Source organism: Gymnodraco acuticeps, unplaced genomic scaffold (assembly GCF_902827175.1).
Source record: "Gymnodraco acuticeps unplaced genomic scaffold, fGymAcu1.1, whole genome shotgun sequence".
In the NCBI taxonomy this organism is placed as follows: Eukaryota; Metazoa; Chordata; class Actinopteri; order Perciformes; family Bathydraconidae; genus Gymnodraco; species Gymnodraco acuticeps.
In genome coordinates this window covers 1,287-23,816 of record NW_022990739.1, presented here as the reverse complement: position 1 = coordinate 23,816, position 22,530 = coordinate 1,287, and the positions used below count along the sequence as shown (strand labels likewise).

General features: G+C 40.6%; 2 protein-coding genes across 12 annotated transcripts in view; both read right to left on the bottom strand.

Annotated features, from left to right (window-relative positions):
• Positions 1 to 1,053, bottom strand: part of LOC117556548 (NACHT, LRR and PYD domains-containing protein 12-like) — a 56,003-nt gene extending 54,950 nt beyond the window's left edge. For all 11 annotated transcript variants that reach the window (XM_034231911.1, XM_034231916.1, XM_034231910.1 and 8 more), the window contains exons 1-2: positions 976 to 1,053; positions 828 to 871 (exon numbers count right to left, since the gene is read on the bottom strand). In XM_034231911.1, the coding sequence (XP_034087802.1) occupies positions 828 to 871; positions 976 to 1,038 (107 nt within the window). In that variant the 5' untranslated portion in view covers positions 1,039 to 1,053. The remainder of the gene's footprint in view (positions 1 to 827; positions 872 to 975) is intronic.
• Positions 1,054 to 10,402: 9,349 nt separating this feature from the next.
• Positions 10,403 to 22,014, bottom strand: LOC117556552 (NACHT, LRR and PYD domains-containing protein 12-like; the record flags this gene model as incomplete). The annotated part of the gene is given in 11 exon segments (XM_034231919.1): positions 10,403 to 10,846; positions 14,411 to 14,584; positions 15,521 to 15,694; positions 16,512 to 16,685; positions 17,504 to 17,677; positions 18,444 to 18,611; positions 19,218 to 19,645; positions 19,647 to 20,546; positions 20,548 to 20,891; positions 21,016 to 21,251; positions 21,910 to 22,014. Coding segments are annotated over 11 exon segments (2,941 nt in total), but the record flags the coding sequence as incomplete, so codon positions are not given.
• Between the last annotated feature and the right edge of the window lie 516 nt (positions 22,015 to 22,530).

Below are 22,530 nucleotides of genomic sequence, written 5' to 3'. Positions count from 1 at the left end.
AAATCGGATTTGTAAAGCATTTTAGTAGGATAGTAGTATTTTAAAGTGTCAACAATATAATAATCAGACCCTGCAATAGAATAAATCAAGTTTCACTTTAGTTTTTTAAGTAAAAAAAATCGAGACTTTTATTTACCGTGATATCGCGATATTCGATATATCGTTACATCCCTACTATCCCATCATTCAAGGGCGGTTTTTACTATAAGTAATGGTTTATTTTTGGACGGACACTATAATTTACATTTTTTTACTATGCTCAATCTGAATTTACTTTAAAATAAAAAAAATCTATATTGATTCTGACTTTTCTACATCCAACTCACAGGTTTCTCATTGCTTTGAGAAAAAAGATTATTAATGTACCCCTTTTATAAGGGAAGTTATTGTCATTTGTTCTGGGAATGTCATTTTCGAGCCTGAGACCTGAAAAACAGGCTCAGGGCTCAACAGGTTAAGTTGTGCCAGAAAGTTCCATTGTTCTTGTTGGCCAGCAGCCATTCCTTATGACAGGGTGTGGTTCAAATAATGCATTTGCATTTTTGTAGTCACAGACAGCCCTGTACATGTTTACTGTCACACCCTCTGTTCTGTCGTGTTCCCCTCTGCTACATTTCACTGACATTCAGTAACTTCCAAAAGCTTTTGACGGAGAACTCATATTCAAGCAGGCATTGCTGATATTATGTATAAATGCTTACAACATTAGCTGAAACATCTCATTATAATACAACATTGTTGATTCAGAAGAAGTTATCGTGTACATTTTACAAACAAAAAGCCCTCTCGCAAAACATTAATTTTGTGCAGCCAGTGGTTTTTCTCACCTTAACGGCTCATCTGACCAGATTTTGGCTGCTGGCCTTCTTTCCTGGAACATAAGAGGTTTCATGTAATTCTGAACAGAAATGTAACAGCACTTTTTCTTGGCAATACCAGTGAAATTAATACTGCACTTCGCGCTAAAAGTCCTACCTCTTGCGCTGTCTTCACCTGAGTAATCGACAACTCCTTTGCCTGAATGATCAGCCCTTCCATGTGACGTCACTTCCTGTGAAAGCAGGTTTCAAGTTCAGACAAGAACAAACTTGCCTACGCCTTCTTTTAATGTCCTTTATTTTATAGAATAGAAAGATTCATCAGGCATAGAAAGCATTACTCGATTACAACTGAGAACATGACTGCCACAAATACTGATGAAATCAAACTCGTAAAAAAATAAAACAATACAAGCTGAAGTGCCAGCATCAGGAATTACTTCAAAGCAGTTATTTGTAGTCAAGTAGAAAGTCATGGCTCTCACTGAAACTTGGCTGAGACCCAAAGAATATGTCAGCATACATGAAGCCACTCCTCCCAGTTCGTATCAAGTTTAGTCCTTAAAACTGTAATAAGTCATTATTGAAGGTGACTTCAATATTCATGTTGACGATGATATCAATAGCCTAAATACAAGGGTTCGACTTATAAACTGAGCTCTATGGAGGTCTTTAAAACTAACGTGCAAGCACTCAAAAACACACACACACACACACACACACACACACACCCCCACACACACACAGCAGCAGCCCTCTACTTGCTACAAACTTAAATATGAAAAGGTTCAACTCAGCGGCGTACCCACAGCCAATCAGCGCTTCATAGTGCAGAGCCGGGAAGCCCAGAAGGAAGTGCCACAAACTGCAGTTCATCTAGTGGCCGACAGGGGACTGATGCAAAAAGGAGCAATTCCCATAGACCCCCATGTTAAAATGCCCAACTTTACAGCAGAAATAAACATGTTTCTAGCCTGGATCCAATAAAACTTATTCTGGATATAGTTAGATTCCACCTTCATGACAATGGAATAGGGAGTGCATTTTTTTACCGTGAGTTTTTATAGTAAGTAAAGTAACTTTTGCCGTGAGTGAATGAAAGTATTATTTCTTCTTGAGGTCTGCAGTTTAGCGTGTACACATTTGCTGAATATGAAAACACTCAGTGTGTGCCCACTGTGCGACTGTCAAGGATAAACAACCTGTGCCCCCGATATATGTTGTATGTATTATTGCTACACAAACATTACATTGCAGTTTAACGGAGCGTCCACACTACAGCTCCAAAAAAAGCTTGGAGCTGGGCGTGTCTGAAGCTTGGGGATGTTATTCAAGCAACACAACCAACAACCAATCACATGAATCTCCCGCCCCCGACATACAAAGCAAAAACCCCCGGGGATTTTATGCGAGCAATATATATATATATATATAAACTCCCCAAACAGGCGAAAACCTACCAGTTTCACCCACTGTCTCTGCCACCTCCCTCCATGCCTGGTTCCTCCGGTTTGTATCCCGGTAGGTGAAGAGGGTCTGCTCATACAAAACCGGGTGATTGCTACGGCGATAATTAGTTTCTCCTCCATCTTTTTTTGAAATATAGAAATGAACGGCGGGATATCTCTCCCAGCTTAGACGCGGTTTGATTGGCTACGGCTTGAGCTGTCAGATTTTCCGAAACGGGATTTGATTGGCTGGCGCTGGCTACTCCAGCGTCTCCGGCGTCAGAAGTTGAACATTGTTCAACTTCTGTCGCCTCGAAAGTCCCTGCTAGAGAGCAGGGCCGTATCCAGGATTTCCTAAATACCGAGGTCCAACGATGCTAGGGGGGTTCGGGGGATACCCCCCGAGATTTTTGGGATTTTCATGATCTAGTTCTAGGTGCTTTTTAAGTCCTGTGGGGGGTCACACATTGGATAATATATTGATTTCAAACCATGTCAGTGGGCTGACAATGTCAGCATCAATTATTTTTGGAAGTGTAATGCATAAGAATCAGTTGATTGTTACTATTAATGATCTGGACATGGAGAAGAGGCTAAAATGATCATAAAACATTGTCAACATTCATTTTCCATGTCTCTCTCCTTTCCATAACCTGCAGCCTCTCTTCCATCTTCTTGAGTCTCTGTCTTCTTCCTGTTCATTACTCTCTCTGTCCTCTACTCTTTCTCTTTGTTCAATCTCTCCCTCGTTGTTCACTTTTTGCTCCTCCTCACTTGTCGCTCCTGCCAGTGAATTAAAAGCAATTCAGCAATTTAGTTCATTTCACTTGTTTGTTTGCATTCTTTTTTTATTTAAATCTGTTATATTTGATTCCCAAAAGAGAACAAAGATGTAAGCAAATTGTGTTTTATACAATTGTATGTTATTATCATAACCTGCAATATATGTATGTTTTAAAATTATGCCTATTGTAAATGAAGACCAAAGCTGAGCTTCGACTGACGTAGTCTTTTCATTATATCTGAGTCAATGTAAAAAGAAAACAATACAATGTTATATCTTCGATGTTTTACTCAAATTGAAATGAAAGAAAAGCATTACAACGTTTGTTAAAAGATAATCCTTCTGACATTGGATGAATGTAATTAACTGTAGCTCTCTAGCTAGTTTATTCACGCAATTTAAACCAAAGTATAGCCTATAGCTGCAATATAAGTTAGTGTGCATGTTGTCGGACGTCCACTGACTAACGTAGAGCGTTCACACAGGATCTGCTGGTCATATGATGTCCTGATGAGCAGAAACACAAGCAGCCCGCTGGACTCAGATCTCTAGATACTTCATCACTCCTCCGCTGCTCCGGTACAAGTCCGATCTGCGGTGGTTTGTTGATACATGTCGTCTTCTTCTGTTTGCTTTAATCGAGGCTACGTAGTTATGCAGCGCCCCCATGGTCAGTAAATGGAAGTACTACAAAGAACCCCATTTAGTGCAATTATTTCACAAGTATTGTTATATACACAGCTCGAAAAATATTACCGAGGTCCGGACCTCGGTGACCTCAATGGTAGATACGGCCATGCTAGAGAGCAGGGACTTTCGAGCGGCTCTTTTGTGAGAAAAGAGCTACATTTCTGATTGGCTGGAAGGATTGCAAACCACGCCCCGCAAAACTCCCAAAAAGTTTTGTGAAGCCGCCATTTTATTATCCTCGCATTAGCATTATTAGCATTAGCATTAGCCCAGCGCAGAAACGCAGAGAGTCTAACTTATGGCAACACAAAATAAAACATGGGAGTGGTGGAGATGAGGAGGTGCCGGCGTTCTGGCGATTTACTCGGAAGTCCCAGCAGCTTCTACTGAAGCCAGTCCATAACTCCGGGGACTTCCGGCCGGGGACTTTGGGCGGCAGTATACGCCGTGAAGTGGTTTGCGGCCTGCCAGTAAACCCAAAGCCTTAGGGACTTTTTCCAGTGTGAACGTGATCTGTACTTAGTTCATGCGAACTAAAGAGTTCACATGAACTAAGTTCACATGAACCTTTGTGGGAAAAAGTACCGCAGTGTGAATGCGCCTCTTGTCATCGTTGGAAAAGCTCCGTCTCTCCTGCACAATGATCTCATCGGATCCAAATATGGTCATTTGCTTTGTATCAGCAACCAATCGTGAAAGCACAAAAGGGTCTTAAACCAGGAAACGAAATCTCATTGGCTGGTGTCAATTTCTGACAACGTGATTCGTTCAGATGCATCACGTGGTGTGCTAAAACACTTCCTGGTTAGCTTTCCGCTCGAAATGTAAATCTCAAAATGGCAAAATAACGGCGAAAAAAACGTTCACAGAGAAGACAACAACAATTGTCACTTGCACGAAGCAAGGTTATACAAAACACAAATGACCCCGAACATGAAATACCTTCACGGAGTGCGTCGATGCGCACGCTGTCATCCAAAAAACAGAGGGTTTAGCTAGCGCCTCACTGCAATCTTTAAAGGTCGTTTTCTCAAAATGAGTTTTTTCTCCTACTCTGAGTCCGAAATGTCCACTTCAGTTGCACTTACATACACCAAACCTTCCAGTTATATTCCTATCAATATTATGAAGGCTTTTACAGAAGGGTTTGTTCATATATCATTCATAGCCTGAATTATATAAGATTGTATACCTAGAAACATGGCGAAAATTGATATTTTAGGGCTGTTGACAATATTTTCTGATTTATGGAGTGATAAAGAGAGATATCTAAAATCCCTTCGGTGAAAGCCTTAGAATGCTAAAATGAAACGAGAATTTTGAACCTGGCTTTATCCAAAGTTCAGATTTCGGTTCCTGAAATGTGTTAAAATATGCGCAAATGTAATGAGATAATGGATAATTTATATATATATTACTCTAGTTGTAGAGGTGGTGGGCTGAGGAGTAGGTGGTCCACTCTTTTTATTGGGTTGTTTGTTGGAGATACAAATCCAAAATCCTTTTTTGCGCCATTCTAGAAAGTTGTCACTCTGCAGTGTGTGTCGCGTCAATTACGTCACTCTCCCAAGACCTACGACCTAGATGACTCGGATTTTACTTATTTGGAAAATAAATTCTAGCCACCTGATATATACAAATATATACTATGACTATTATATGCTACTGTATACAGCTAATTTTATTTTAAGTAAAATCATAACTATTTTATGTAGTTTAATCATTTTTATTTAGGTGGTCACTCAGTTTTTCAAATGTACACCACTTGCCAACAGGGGGTGCTGCAGCACCCCCAGCACCCCTACTTCCCGCGGCTATGGATGGAGATGCCCATGGTCAGCACGCTCTCTATGGTTCCTCTGTAGAACGTGGTGAGGATGGGAGGGGGGAGCTGTGCAGGAAGTGTAGGCGCTGCTGTGCCTTCTTAAATAGTGATGTAGTGTGAGTGGACCAGGTCAGACTGCTTGTGATATGCACCCCCAGGAACTTGGTGCTGTCTGTAGTCTTCACTGCTGTGCCGTTGATGTGGAGTGGTGGGTGACAGTGCTTTTTGTTCCTGAAGTCGACAATGATCTCTTTTGTTTTATCGACATTCAGGATCAGGTTGTTGGTGTTACACCAGTCTGTCAGATGTTTCACCTCCTCCCTGTAGGCATGTTCGTTGTTGTCCCTGATGAGTCCCACCACTGTTGTATCGTCCGCGTACTTTATGATGTGGTTGGTACTGAACCTGGAGCATAAGCATAAGCGCCATCAATAAAAGTAGTAGTACCGTTAAAGCCTTAACGATACCCATCCCTATGTGGATGTCAGTTTTACACACATTCTGAGGCCGCCGTGCCTATGTTTTTGTTTTCACTGCTAATGTATGCTTATGTTCTATTAGTGCATTAAAAAAATCATTAAAATCATTAATGAAGTTTCAGCTCAGACCCCACGCTTAATATGTCTCCCCTTGGCCCACCTACATTTCTCCAGGCCCACCCACACAATAATTCCTGGCTACGCCACTGGTTCAACTACGCACACCACATAACACATCATCTCGGCTCGCGCAGCACGCTCACAGGCATAGATTGCGCAATAATGTATTGCGCACCTTGGAGGTGAAGTGCAGGCATATTGTCATTTAAGGGAATGCGTAGTTCTTTTGGAACACATGTGTTTCTTTTAGCCTATTTACCTCGTTAACGTAGTAATAATACTCATTACATTGACAAATTGCATTATTTGTAGGGATGTAACGATATATCGAATATGGCGATATCGCGGTAAATAAAAGTCTTAATACCGTCGTGAGACTGACAAAATCTACCGCGATTTTTTTTTTTTTAAACCATTATTCAACCAGATGGTCCCATTGAGATCATCGATCTCTTTTTCAAGGGAGACCTGTCCAACATGGCAGCAAGTAGGTTACAACATGAACATAAAACAACAGATAACACAAAAGGACATCGTATTTACAGGGCTACATGTACACACCTAGTAGGGATGCCAGAAACTGACCATGATCAAATTCGAAAATCGGACAGCCCTGGCGAATATTAATCGATTATTCGCCGCCCCCCTCCCCGCGGGAGAGAACAACGTTTTTTTGTAGCGACCCCATGGGGTCAAAAGGGACGGTGTTGGTTCCTTGGAGTTTTTCGGACTGTGTCACTCGAAAGAATGTTGCAATGAAGGCAACAGTTGGGACATGTTTGGGAGTTGGTTGCAGAGAAGGCAACCCAGAGCATGTTTACTCTAATGAGTGATGGACGGCCTGTTTGTGGATTTTATTTTGTTGTCTAACTTGTGCTGGTTCGCTATTTTGTTGTTGTTGCTGATATAAATAAAGTTTGTTTGGAGCTTAAACAACCGACTAAGCCATGTATCGAAGGGACGAATTGAACCCCGTCACATATGGTGTCAGAAGTGGGATGGCTAGTCGGAGGAAGCTGGGCGGCCTTTGCGGAGCGGCGAACGGGACTACGATCCCGGCGTCAGCAGCAGGAGGAGAGCGCGGCTGCCGGGTCGGAGCGGGCATGGGAGACGAGGATGAGGACGGGTCCTGGGTGGGCCCAGCGGCTCCTGCGGCCTCGGTGTCGGCCAGTGGACCAGGGCGAGAGGGGTTCCTGTTGGCGGAGCTTCGGGACCTACGGACTTCTCTTTCGGTTGGTGATCCGTATCTTCGGTCGGACTCCGATGGCCGGCCTGGTCGGCCGGCGCCTAGGTGGAGGCACTGTGCGGTGCGGAGATTCCACAGTGCCAGTGCGGTGAGGACATGCGAACTGTTTGTTGCGGTTTGGGACGCATTGCCAAAGCGTGGAGGTGGCTGTTTGTCTTTCCAGGTTGCCGCACATCGCCAACCTTGGGGAGGGAGAGGATAATGTGACGGAGCGGGTCACAGAGTGACTGACTCCGTCACTGACAGCCGACACACACACACACACCAAACATTTCCTGCTCTCTTCCCAAATGAACCATGCAATTTCTTATTTATTTTACTTTTGTTTAATTATGGGGAATGATTATGTTAAGAGGGGATTAATCTGTTTTATGTTTGGGTCGGATTTTTATGTTGAAATGTGGTTTTGAGCTAATTGTGTCACCTGTTGACGGTAAGCCTGTGGGAGGGGCTATGGGCTCATAAGGGACGGGTTTTTTTCGGACTGTGTCACTCTGAAGAATGTTGCAGTGAAGGCAACAGCTGGGACGTGTTCGGGGATTTGTTGCAGAGAAGGCAACAGCCAGAACACGTTTACTCTGAATGAGTGATGGACGGCCTGTTTTTGTCTTTTATTTTGTTTGTTTAAGGTATGCTGGTTCGTATATTTTGTGTTGCTGTTAAGAATAACGTTTTTTGGAGCGTAACCCAACCGACTAGGCCAGTGTTTGTGAACGGACAAATAGAGCCCCGTCATATATGGTGTCAGAAGTGGGAAGAGAGCAGGAAATGTTTGGTGTGTGTGTGGTGTGTGTGTGTGTGTCGACTGTCAGTGACGGAGTCAGTCACTCTGTGACCCGCTCCGTCACAATTTGCACTTGTCAGTTCGAAGTAGTTCCACGAGGAACTCTTCTTTGAACGTACCGCTTTGTTCATCTTTAGTTGTGTTGCTCTCACTGTTCTGTATATCGGCAATAAATTAATCGCACGTGTGACGGGGGCGGGGTCGGTGTATAGCTGCGCTGCTGGCTTCCTCCAAGTTTACAGTAAATCAAACTGGTGGTGTGACCAATGGCCATTTACAATTATTAATACTATTACTATTATTGGCATTAGTGTATATTTTGTTTGAAACTAAGCCAGGAAAAAAAAGAAAAACATAAATAATAATAAAAATATATATTTAAAAAATCGAATTACATTTTTTTATTTTCGATTATGGAGACTGTAACGAATATTCGAAAAATCGAATAATCGCTGGCATCCCTAATACCTAGAGACATTGACAAGTACCAACAGTATATTTATACCTCGCCCTGTCAATAAGCCTCACCTTCTTGGCAAAAACTGTATTGTTTTTGAAGTGGTGGAGAGACAATGCACAGTTTGACCCACTGCTATCACCCATGGCCAAAGCATATCTCTCTGTCCCAGCAACATCAGTACCAAGCGAGAGAGTTTTTTCCACAGCAGGGGATATGGTAAACGCCCAAACATCCCAGCTTCTACCGGGAAATGTGGACATGCTCATATTCCTAAAAGATAACCTTGATGATGCTGAGTGAGTGAGTTAGAGTTAAGTTACTTGAAAAACTAAAGTGAAACTTGATTTATTCTATTGCAGGGTCTGATTATTATATTGTTGACACTTTAAAATACTACTATCCTACTAAAATGCTGTACAAATCAGATGTATTATTTAATAAAGAAAAACAAATTAAAGTAAAAAAAAAATTATTATATTCACATTTTTTTCCTTTATTTTTCAATATCGCGATAAATATCGTACCGTGGACTTTTTAATCGCGATATTATCGTACCGTGAGTTTTTGGTATCGTTACATCCCTAATTATTTGGGATTAAAATAATGGTTGTTGGTAATGTATTAGCGACCCCCACAGATGTATGATTTCACTGCGTCCGTGGGAGCTCAAAGCTCAAAATTGGCTCCCAGATAACTCAAACCCTGGGCTTAACTGGACAAGTGACTTTCATTTAGGAGCAGTTGGGTTAAACACGATAACAAAGGGTTTAATACACAAAAAATGTTTGACGAATTATAACGGATGAGTGAGGGGGTACTTATAGAATGGCGACCAGCTCAAGGGGTACACGAGACAAAAAAGGTTGGGAACCACTGCCTTAATGGACACGGTGGTGGTGGGCAGCTACATGGGGATGCTGCGGATATTCTCCCCAAACGTCAACAAGACCAGCGAGGGAGGTCCGGCTGACGCCCTGCTGCTGGAGGTCCAGCTTAAAAACGCAATCATCCAGGTGGAAGTGGGCAAGTTGGTCTCGTAAGCAGACTGAAACTCAGGGAGAAGGCCATCAAAGGGTTAAAATAGATTGCCTTATGGTGGAATATAGGTTAATATAGTGTATATTTAGGTGATGAATGGAGAGAGTCTACTGGTAAAATGTAAGTGAATGATGTGCTTACTATGAGGTGCTCTCCATGGAGGATGGAACATGACATATATATATATAAAAACAACAACAAAATGAGATTATTAAATACGGATAAGGGAACAAATAGTATAATAATTGTTGGTATAAACAAATTACAGATTATAAGGTTAGTTTTTGGTGAATAGTATATTGTAGTATATCTGTAGTGGTATGTTGAAGGTGCTCTTCTGAGAGTATCCTCAAACAACCTTCAAATAGCAGCAACAATGGATCACTGAAGGACAAAAGAGAGCAGGCTGCAGAGAGAGGAAGAGCCTGTGTGTTTCAACCGTCCCAAGTAACGAACATTAAGGTAAGACGGGTTTGCCATCAGGATATCAAACATTATTCACAATTGTAAATGTATTATCTCGGCCTGGGTGTTGTAGTATTTGTTGTTGTCAGTCCCCTCAGGAGAGAAAGCTTCATGTTGTCTCCGTCCATATAGTCAGGTGTCAGCAAACACAACCAGCAACATGTGGTATAAAAGCACAACAAAATAAATTAATCTAAAACTAGATACATTAAAAACATGTGATAATAACAATAATAACATTCAGATCAGAATCAGAATACCTTTATTAGTCCCACAGAGGGGAAATGTACATTGTTACAGCAGAAAAGAGCCACAGACAGCTTAATGTTACCTCAAGCATGCATACAAAAGTATTAAAGATTAAAAAAACTGAAAAACGCAATCATGTGCTTCTTGGTATTGAATATCTTCCTACTCCATGGAAATGTTACTCACTGCAGTTTATTTAGACTAGGTTTATGAAGAAAACGTGTTATTACCGGGAACATGAGTGAAAAATAGTCACGTGAGATTAATTGAGTCGGGGTGATTAACGCAAAAATGTCGTCATTGAAAACTGTTCTTCGTGTTCTCCGTAGCCGTTCTTCTGACTGTTTCCAAAGAGTTGAGGGACAGAAATTGAACCTCATGCAGGATTACGGGGCTGAACGCACTGCCATTTGTTGAGAAGACGATATTCCCTCATGGACCTGGAAGATAAACAGGGAGAATACTCTTGTTATAGAACCAACGATCACTGAAAACAGAGATCTCTTAAAAAAGTTAACAAAAGTTCAATGTGATGTTCAGAGAGATATTTATATATTTATTTAAAATATATAATATGTAACATTTCCTTATTCAAATGTCAAAAAATGATTACCCTATGGTATTTAAACATTATTTGTGAGTTGTGTTCATCCAATACCTGTTCTTTCACACAAGTGAAAAGCTAGCATTAGGCTATAAAGGAACTGCATCACAGTCACATGGTTTAACATCACAGCCAATGAGGAGATGAGTTTCTCCGTGATCAGCGTGATGACGTTATTATGAATTTAGCCACTCGTTAGAACCGCCTGTTTAAAGACACTCTTTGAGCTTTATATTATTTAATAGTTAAACATTTATTTTCTTGCTGTTTTTGTGTATATTGAAGGTATTATTATTTAGTGTCGTTATTGCAGTGAGTTAAAGGCATTTTGAAGGCATGTTTGGGCACTGGGTGTAATTGTATATATTGGAGACAGGTGGTGGAGGGAGTAGAGCACTAGTAGGCTCATGGGCTGCGGTCCAATTGTCCGTTTAGTTTAGGAACCTTCCTAACGGAGTGAAATGACCCGGAAGAACCTCAGTGACCGCCATGATAAGAGCTGTTGGAATTATCTAGATGATAGGAAAGGAGGTTTGAAATGTCCTTTATAACCTCCTTTAGCTTAGGAAACACTGGACCTTCCTTTACGAAAGGAAAGGAGAACATGCTGCCCTAGCGGCCGTAACATTTACCTTGACTCAACATTGTGACGGAGAAATGATATCATGAAAGTTACGGTGCTTATCAAGCATTTTACTTGCCAAAGGGCTTTGTTTTGAACGTCAAACACTATGATAATCAAAAGGAGAAATATGAACGCTACTTTTTTACTGAAATGATCAAATAAAGTCAACATTTCATAGTGTTTACTGAGCTGTGTGGGGTTTTCTTAAACTTTAAACATGTTTTAATGGTGGTACACACAGTGGTAGATGTGAAGGACTAACACTAATATCTGTTCATACATTCATCATAGGTATTGGGATTCACGTGGATTAATACGTGTGGACCGGAGGGGGAGGAGCATAAGTTTCACTTCACTTTTCTATTTCAATTCCAACTTTGGTCATGAAGAATATGTTTCTCTGTTGTCCACGTTCACAAAGCATAAAACAACACCATCAGAGCACGGTGCAGAGTCTCTAGATGCGCTTACAGTAGTCCACCGTTCTTATTATACATCCATGTAGTCCGCTGGATACAAAACTGTAGTTTCCCCACAGACGCACATTTATGACGTCCGCTGGCGCATCATAAACACGTCGATAGTGAAAGTGCAGTCGGATTCTCAAAGCACCGCAGTCTCTTCTCCTAAGTCCTTTTGAATCCTCCTATCCAATATCCCTTAACCCCGTGACGTTCCACACAGAGGTCGAGGAATAGTGGATAGGAATAGTGGATAGGAATAGTGGATAGGAGCAGATTTTTTGATAATTCGACTTCAACCCTAGTTTTTTACCAGGGTGATACAAGCCACAAGGAAAGCCACAAAAAAGGGCTGAAGGAAAGGAATCGATAGGAAAGCTGTTCATTGTACTTTTGTTAATGATATTGGACCATGAAAATAAATGCACAAACGGAGATTCTTGTCTGAACTTGTATCAGTTCGTAAGATTCAATAACTGGTGCCTCAGCTGCAGTGTTATTTTAAGTTCATTATCTGTTTTATTTCTATATGTTTTTTTCCGCTTCAGACACATATAAACCTCAACATTCAGAAGTGTGGTATTTATTGGATATAAGTGTGTCTAACGTTAACATTTTTTAACATTTTGTTAATCACATTATTTCAGACGTCAAACCAAATACACATTTGACTTTAAGACGAAGGAACAGGAAGTGTCATTTCAGGGTTTTAGGATTTGTTCCTGTGGTCGCTCGCTGCCATCAGTGTGTGAGTAAGAAGTACAACATATAAGGCTGCTGTTATTTTGCAGCTTAAAGAATGAAGATATTGAAGTAACTGTTATTTTGTATATATTGATTGTTGTGTTTTATCTTAATGTGTGCATAGGTGTAAATGTGTTGATTGTATATATAGAGGATATACAGATTTATACATATTTGTATTTTGTATTCGGGATTGTTGGAAACGTTATTTCGATCTCTCTGTCTGTACAAACACACAGAAACATTGACATTAAAGTTGACGTTGAAAGAGAAAGTTGATTGGTCTGTTGGTATTTACACAGATTCGATTCAATCACTATATTTCATTTCCCTTTTCAAGGGATACTCTACGCATCCTTTGTTTGTATCAGACCTAAACGCAGTTCTTGAGCAAAACGTTTAAATCTGTTAAACTGTTTTATCTGTTTATTTTAACAATGTGATCGCATGATTCCTTCAGGTATTATTGCAGATCTGCTGTAAGCTAGCTAGCTGACCTTGTCCTTTCAGATATACTGAAAACACTTAACAATATGAAACAGACTCTGCCACCAACAGAGACAGCTTGCCAACTTTATAATGTTGACAAACTGTCATTATACTGTTCTATATCTTTATAATATCCACACTTTTTAGTGTCCGCGTTTCAGTTTTGTTTTAAGCTTCTTGCAGCGTTTCGTTAATGTAGGGCTTTTAGTAAACGCTGCGCATGTTTCCTCAAGTTAGTAAATATTTTCTAAATGCCGTGAATGTGTTGTCAAGTTGGTCAAGATGTTTCTTCATTTGCATGTGTTTTGGAACATTTGTGTTTTTATATTGCATTGTATTTGAAGCTTCAGCTTCTTTCTCCTAATGTAAGTGTTTTGGGCCGTTGTAGCAGGTTAGCCCTGTTAGCCACTCCATGTTAGCCATAAATGGGAGGCACAGGTTTCATCAAGTGATACATATATTACCTATGATTTGATTGCATGTACGAGAGTTTGGATATATCTGGAGATATGGGTTCAATACTCAAATTTCTTCTGTATCTTGGCTTTCATTGGCTAGCCATTGATCCTGCAGAGATGAACACAATCCAACAGTTACAGATCAAGTTAAAAGAAGTGTTTGTTCTTTGAGTTAGTCAGCTTCACAGTCCTGAGTGATCTAATGCTTTACATCACATCATATCTTCTCTGCAAACACTACGACTGACTGTCCACAGCTCTCAGCTGCATCAGAGAATTAACTAGGCATTAGTCCAGGAACTAAAAAACGTCAAAGGAAAAACAAACAGACTACCTTTGTAACTGTAACATCCCATGTGTCTGTTAATGAGTTGCAGCTGAGTGAAATGTGGCTTTGCATTGTCAGCTTGTATTATCTTGCTTGATAATAATGAAAGTAAAGAACCGCGAGATGAACAAAAGGAGGAACTGCAGATAAATGGTAACATCACTGATTTGTTGTGCTAAGCTAGGCTACGCCTGGAAGGTGGAACTGGAGAGATTCCCCAGTGAGAGGAACACATCCACCTCCCTGTGTTTAATACAATCCTGCTGAACCAGCAGAGAGTCGACTCCTTACTGACCCGAGTTTCTCCAGTCTGCAGTCTGGACTCTCCTGAAGATCTCTCAGCAGCTTCACGACTGAATCCTGCAGATCGTTGTTTCTCAGGTTCAGCTCTCTCAGATGGGAAGGGTTGGACTTCAGAGCTGAGGCCAGAGCAGCACAGCTGATCTCTGATAAACTGCAGGCCTCCAGTCTGAATAAAGAACACATGATGCAAGTTTAGAAAACAATGTTCCTTATTGAAATAATGAAAGTTCTAATCATCTGATTATAGCTGGAGAAGTAGAGAATGTAGAAGTTTATAAAGTGGACACTCCCGACAGGTTAAAAACAGTAAGTTCCAGAAAGAGAACATAGCTCTGATTAATATGAAAGACAACGTGCTTCACCTTCAATACAAAGTGGTGACTTCACATCTGAAGCTCTGCTCCTTCTACAATAACTCGTGATGTGCAGCCAGACAGATACAAACCCACAGAAACTGATTCAACTCAAGATCACAGAGTTCACAAAGATCACAAAGATGTCAGGAAGAATTTTAAAGAAATGTGATCAAAATAAATAGAGAATATTTATTTTAGGAATAGTGGAGACATAGATCACAGCATCTTCAGTTTAAACTATTCAGTCAGTTTGAGCATCTTGTAGCTTAATGCAAATGTTAGAAACAGCAACAACTGAAAATATTTGTTAGTGTTTGATAGTTTGAATAGAAATATTTAATTATTGTATTCATGTGTTTATAATGTCATTTATTTTAAAAAAACAGTCAGTATAAGCATCTTTTAGTTTCATAAAAATGTTGGAAGAAGCAAATACTGAATATAGTTTTATGTTTGATTGGAAATACTTATTAATTTTGACTAATTTGTCTTTTATATAATGCAGTAAAATAAAACTTGACGGAGGTTCAGAGTGAAATATGCAGAGTATAATTCTTATTGTAATATTTACATTTAAAGCTGAATATTATTCTGTCAATGAACTAAACCACAGAAGAAGAACATAGACTTCAGCATTAAGATGCTCAGTGAGGATCAGGATCATATCAGCCTGATGTCTGCAGCTCAGAGTCAACACAACTCTCACATATTAATCTCAGCACAGAAGTAAAAGATGGAGAACTGACTCTAGAGTCTCCAGTCTGCAGTCTGGACTCTCCAGAAGATCACTCAGCAGCTTCACTCCTGAATCCTGCAGCTCGTTGTCACTCAGGTCCAGATCTCTCAGATGGGAAGGGTTGGACTTCAGAGCTGAGATCAAAGCAACACAGCTGATCTCTGACAAACTGCAGAACCCCAGTCTGAATAAAGAACACATGATGCAAGTTTAGAAAACAATGTTCCTTATTGAAATAATTAAAGTTCTAATAATCTGATTATAGCTGGAGAAGTAGAGAATGTAGAAGTTTATAAAGTGGACACTCCCGACAGGTTAAAAACAGTAAGTTACAGAAAGAGAACAGAGCTCTGATTAATATTAAAGACAACGTGCTTCACCTTCAATACAAAGTGGTGACTTCACATCTGAAGCTCTGCTCCTTCTACACTAACTCGTGATGTGCAGCCAGACAGATACAAACCCACAGAAACTGATCCAACTCAAGATCACAGAGTTCACAAAGATCACAAAGATGTCAGGAAGAATTTTAAAGAAATGTGATCAAAATAAATAGAGAATATTTATTTTAGGAATAGTGGAGACATAGATCACAGCATCTTCAGTTTAAACTATTCAGTCAGTTTGAGCATCTTGTAGCTTAATGCAAATGTTAGAAACAGCAACAACTGAAAATATTTGTTAGTGTTTGATAGTTTTAATAGAAATATTTAACTATTGTATTCATGTGTTTATAATGTCATTTATTTATAAAAACATGATGGAGAATATAAGATGAATTCAGGTTTTTGAGAGGTTCAGAGTGAATTATGCAGAGTATGATTTGTCTTTAACATTGCTCTGCCACGGTCAATGAACTAAACCACAGAAGAAGAAAATAGACTTCAGCGTTAAGATGCTCAGTGAGGATCAGGATCATATCAGCCTGATGTCTGCAGCTCAGAGTCAACACAACTCTCACATATTAATCTCAGCACAGAAGTAAAAGATGGAGAACTGACCTGAGAGTCTCCAGTCTGCAGTCTGGACTCTCCAGAAGATCACTCAGCAGCTTCCCTCCTGAATCCTGCAGCTCGTTGCCACTCAGGTCCAGATCTCTCAGATGGGAAGGGTTGGACTTCAGAGCTGAGATCAGAGCAGCACAGCTGATCTCTGACAACCTGCAGTACCCCAGTCTGAATAAAGAACACATGATGCAAGTTTAGAAAACATTGTTCCTTATTGAAATAATTAAAGTTCTAATAATCTGATTATAGCTGGAGAAGTAGAGAATGTAGAAGTTTATAAAGTGGACACTCCCGACAGGTTAAAAACAGTAAGTTACAGAAAGAGAACATAGCTCTGATTAATATGAAAGACAACGTGCTTCACCTTCAATACAAAGTGGTGACTTCACATCTGAAGCTCTGCTCCTTCTACACTAACTCGTGATGTGCAGCCAGACAGATACAAACCCACAGAAACTGATTCAACCCAAGATCACAGAGTTCACAAAGATCACAAAGATGTCAGGAAGAATTTTAAAGAAATGTGATCAAAATAAATAGAGAATATTTATTTTAGGAATAGTGGAGACATAGATCACAGCATCTTCAGTTTAAACTATTCAGTCAGTTTGAGCATCTTGTAGCTTAATGCAAATGTTAGAAACAGCAACAACTGAAAATATTTGTTAGTGTTTGATAGTTTTAATAGAAATATTTAACTATTGTATTCATGTGTTTATAATGTCATTTATTTTAAAAAACATGATGGAGAATATAAGATGAATGTCAGGTGTTTGAGAGGTTCAGAGTGAATTATGCAGAGTATGATTTTTCTATAACATTGCTCTGCCACGGTCAATGAACTAAACCACAGAAGAAGAAAATAGACTTCAGCATTAAGATGCTCAGTGAGGATCAGGATCATATCAGCCTGATGTCTGCAGCTCAGAGTCAACACAACTCTCACATATTAATCTCAGCACAGAAGTAAAAGATGGAGAACTGACTTGAGAGTCTCCAGTCTGCAGTCTGGACTCTCCAGAAGATCACTCAGCAGCTTCACTCCTGAATCCTGCAGATCGCTGTAACTCAGGTCCAGATCTCTCAGATGGGAAGGGTTGGACTTCAGAGCTGAGATCAGAGCAGCACAGCTGATCTCTGACAACCTGCAGTACCCCAGTCTGAATAAAGAACACATGATGCATGTTTAGAAAACATTGTTCCTTATTGAAATAATGAAAGTTCTAATAATCTGATTATAGCTGGAGAAGTAGAGAATGTAGAAGTTTATAAAGTGGACACTCCCGACAGGTTAAAAACAGTAAGTTACAGAAAGAGAACATAGCTCTGATTAATATTAAAGACAACGTGCTTCACCTTCAATACAAAGTGGTGACTTCACATCTGAAGCTCTGCTCCTTCTACACTAACTCGTGATGTGCAGCCAGACAGATACAAACCCACAGAAACTGATCCAACTCAAGATCACAGAGTTCACAAAGATCAGAGTCTGAATAAATAACACACAATGTAAGTTCAGAGAACAATGGTCCTGCTTGAGGTAGTTCAAAGTTTCATCATCTGTTCAGACCTGGAGAGGGTTCAGAGGTCGATGTCAGAAATGATGTAGATACTTTTCTAAATGTAATCTATAAAAGTATCTGTAATAATGCATCAGAACATCCTCCTTCATCTCCCTCACAGCTCATCAGTGCTGACAGCATCTTCACTGAGTCATGGAGCACAGTGAGAGTCTGTGGAAGCTCAAACACTGTCCGTCACACATCTACTTTCTCTGCTTTCTGTTAGTCTTGTAAAATATTCAGCAATTTAGAAAGAAATGTGAACTTATTAAAATATCTTTGTACTCAGGCAAATTATGGAATTATAAATATATCAATTATAAATACTTTACAAAACCACATGAACTGCAGCCAGTGATCTGACCTCAGAGCCTTCAGTCTACAGTTTGGACTCTTCAGTCCAGAACTCAGCTGCTCCGCCGCCTCTGAATCCTGCAGACCGACTCTCATCTCCAGCTCTCTCAGATTGGAGGCCACGACTTCCCAGTCTAAGAATCCACTGTCAGGAATTCTGTTATAACACATATTACAGAATTAGTTTATATAAAAAAAGTGGAAACAATATATTGACTTCAAAACATGTTGAATATCATGATCTGATTACCACTGGATGGTTGAGTGTGATCTGATCCCATGTCTGTCACCTCTTTGCTAGCTACCTTCTAGACTAGAGTCAACATAAATCAGATATTACTCTGTGTCTAATTTAACGATAAAGAAACTGCAATCATTTCATAATAACTTTACTCCATTTTATGACATATGTACAATTATTCTGGATGTTGTGATCACATGTTGCTGTGATAAAACATCCTTCATATGTTTTTGACAAGGAAAATGAAGAGAAGAAAAAACTGTACCATTTTGAAATTATTAGAATAATTGTTTTAATTCAATTTTGCTCTCACAGAATGTGAAACAGCTAAAAGTTGAATAGTGTTTATTTGAAAAAACTGAAATCCTTATCTTCACTAATCTATAAAGTTAATCACATCTGGACTCAACACAGCCTTCCCTGCAGTTCCTCTCAGCTGGAATCAGTCTCCGTCGTCCCTCCTGTGATGTTTTGTACTTCTCCAACTCATCCAGAACCTCATCTGACATCTCCAGCCTGTAGGCAGAGCTGAGCAGTGTTCACACAAAGAGTCTCTTCTCTGATCTGTTCTCTGACGTCAGGAACTCTGTGATCTCCTGAAGTACCGAGTGGTCGTTCATCTCTGTCAGACAGTGGAAGATGTTGAGGCTCCTCTCGGGAGAGACTTCATCACTTCTCATCTCCTTCAGGTTGCTGATGGCTCTCTGGATGATTGCTGGACGTTTGTCTGTGCGACCCAGCAGGCCTCCTAAGAGTCTCTGGTTGGACTCCAGAGAGAGGCCGTGGAGGAAGCGGACAAACAGGTCCAGGTGGCCATTTCTACTTTTGAGTGATTTCATCATGGCGCTCTTCAGGAAGACATCCAGGGATGGGTAATCCTGATCACTGCTAAACATGTTGTTATAGTCTCCCTGCAGGAAGTCCTTCAGTACCTCTGTGTCTCTGTTGGTGTAACAGTGCAGCATGTAGACCTGCAGCCAGAAACTCCTGAATGCTCAGATGAACAAAGCAGTAGACAGTTTTCTTGAAGATCACACTCTCTCTTTTGAAGATCTCTGTACAAACTCCTGAGTGCACCAAGGCCTCTGTGACGTCAAGACCACAGCGCTCCAGGTCTTCTTGGTAGAACATGATGTCCCCTTTCTCCAGATGTTCAAACGCCAGCCTCCCCAGCTTCAGAAGAAGCTCCCTGTCAGCCTCCGTCAGCTGCTGTGGACTGCTCTCATGTCCCTCTTCATACTTCTGCTTCTTCCTCTTGGTCTGGACCAGCAGGAAGTGTGAGTACATGTCAGTGAGGGTCTTGGGCAGCTCTCCTCTCTGGTCTGTAGTCAACATGCGGTCCAGAACTGCAGCAGTGATCCAGCAGAAGACTGGGATCTGACACATGATGTGGAGGCTCCTGGAGCTCTTGATGTGAGAGATGATTCTGCTGGACCATTCTTCATCACTCGATCTCCTCCTGAAGTACACCTCCTTCTGGACGTCAGTGAAGCCTCGTACTTCTGTTACCCTGTCCACACACTCAGAAGGGATCTGATTGGCCGCTGCAGGTCTGGAAGTTATCCAGACGAGAGCCGAGGGAAGCAGCTTCCCCCTGATGAGGTTTGTCAGCAGCACGTCGACTGAGGACTGTTGAGAGACATCAGACACAACCTCATTGTTTTTGAAGTCCAGAGAAAGTCTGCTTTCATCCAGGCCGTCAAAGATGAACAGCACTTTGCAGACAGCCAGCTGCTCTGCTGTGACCTCATGTAAGGTTGGATGGAAATCATGGAGCAGTCTGAGAAGACTGTACTGCTCACCTTTGATCAGGTTCAGCTCCCTGAAGGAGAGCGGGATCACCAGACTGACATCTTGGTTTCCCAAACCCTCCGGCCCAGTCCAGAGTGAACTTCTGCACTGAGAAGGTTTTTCCAACTCCAGCGACTCCGTTGGTCAGGACCGCTCTGATGTGAGTCTGTTGGTCAGGTGAGGCTTTAAAGATGTCCTGGCACTTGATTGGAGTGTAATGGAGGGTATTTGTCTTGTAAGCTGCCTCAAGCTGCCTCACCTCATGTTGGGTGTTAACCTCTTTACTCTGTCCTTGTGTGATGTAGAGCTCAGTGAAGATCCTGTTGAGGCTGGTTTCACTTTTATCAGTTCCTTCAGTCACTTGTTCACATCTCCCCTTCAGACTGAGCCTATGTTCATCTAAAACCTCCTGCAGACCACGTTCTGCTGAAAGAAAAGGAAACGTGAGAATAATGAACATTTTGTAAATGAACTTATATTATGTACAACACAACAGGAAGAATCCTGTTTTCAGGCATGAAGACACCAGGAGACAGAGGTCAAGACTTACTTTGTACTGTTCTGGTCTGACTGGCTGTCTGCAGTCCAGCTCTGGTTCTGGATCTTTTCCCACACTGGGGACATGAGGAGTCTCCTGATGGAGGTTGTTGCTCCCAGTATGAGGTGATGCACTGTCTGCAGAACCAGTGTCCACAGCTGGTAGAGACTGGATCCTTCAGGACGTCCTGACACAGAGCACAGCTGGACAGCTGCTCCTCCACAGGAACATGACTTTTCCTCTTCCCTCTGTGGAGATGAACACATCCTTTAGAGCACATTACGGTGACTGATTGTTTAAGTTCTTTATCTGTAGATGATATTTCATCCTGATAACTGTTCCCCAAGTGGTAGATATTTAGTTATTCATATCATTATGAAAGAAAACGCCCTTCTGTCTGTAACATCATCCGCCTACAGCATGTTCACTGTACCTCACAAGTTGTACTACGGCTAAATTAAACTGGTTTATGTAATAACTCCATAATGATTCCAATTTGTAAAAGCAGTTAACACTTTGTCAGGTCTGTCCACATGGAAAGCAAATCACTTTGAAAATGCTAGTTAATGAATGGGGATTAGATTGAGTGGAGTGAGACTTAGCTAACATTGTGGCTGCTCCATTAATAGTCAAACTAACAATCAATGGTTGATACACACATGTTTAACTTAAATTCAATATGAAGTACTGTAGAACTCTAGGTGCCGATATTCTATACTGAGCTCTGCTGAATTTCTATACTATGGGCTACTGCACTCATGTAATTATTAAAGAAAAGTGTAAAATGATCAGATGGCCTATATATAGATGTATACAGTATATATATATATATATATATATATATATATATATATATATATATATATATGTTTGTCAGGTCAGTTCACAGTAGAAACAGACTCTTACTTTGTGTCTGGGGGTCCAGGTTCATTACTGAAGTATATAAGTTCATCTTTGGACCAGTCACTCTTCATAGACAGACAGCTGGAGAATGGAGACTCTTCTCCCCGTCTGTGGAAACAACAAATGTTTAAAACACATCAATAGTTCTTGTAAAAAGCAGCGTTTGATTTCAGTTTTGATTTTCTTTCCCCTTTTAAAGATTTTCGTTTTTACTCTAAACTTTATGTCTTAACAATTGGGTTTTTGGGTTTCTGTTGTTGCAATTCTTTGAGAGTGAAAAGTTCTACATGTTCCAAGTGAATTTACTTAACCAAACACAAAGTCCTACATGTCGAGTGTGAGAATGATTTCACTGTTGCAGTTTATTTACTACCGCTGATGATGCCAAGGAGAACAGCGTCACAGGCGTGCAAAGTGTGGACCCAAAAGCACAGATGCAGACACAGCTTTGAAGCACAAAAGAGTCTTTACTTGAGTTACTGATAAAAGATACAATAATGCTATGATTCCAAAAACACAGGATCAGCAGATCCAGAAAAGACATACAATAAATATCTACCTGAAGCTTACCGATCAATAACTAGAAAAATACTTAATAACTACTACCTGATCTTACCTTACTAT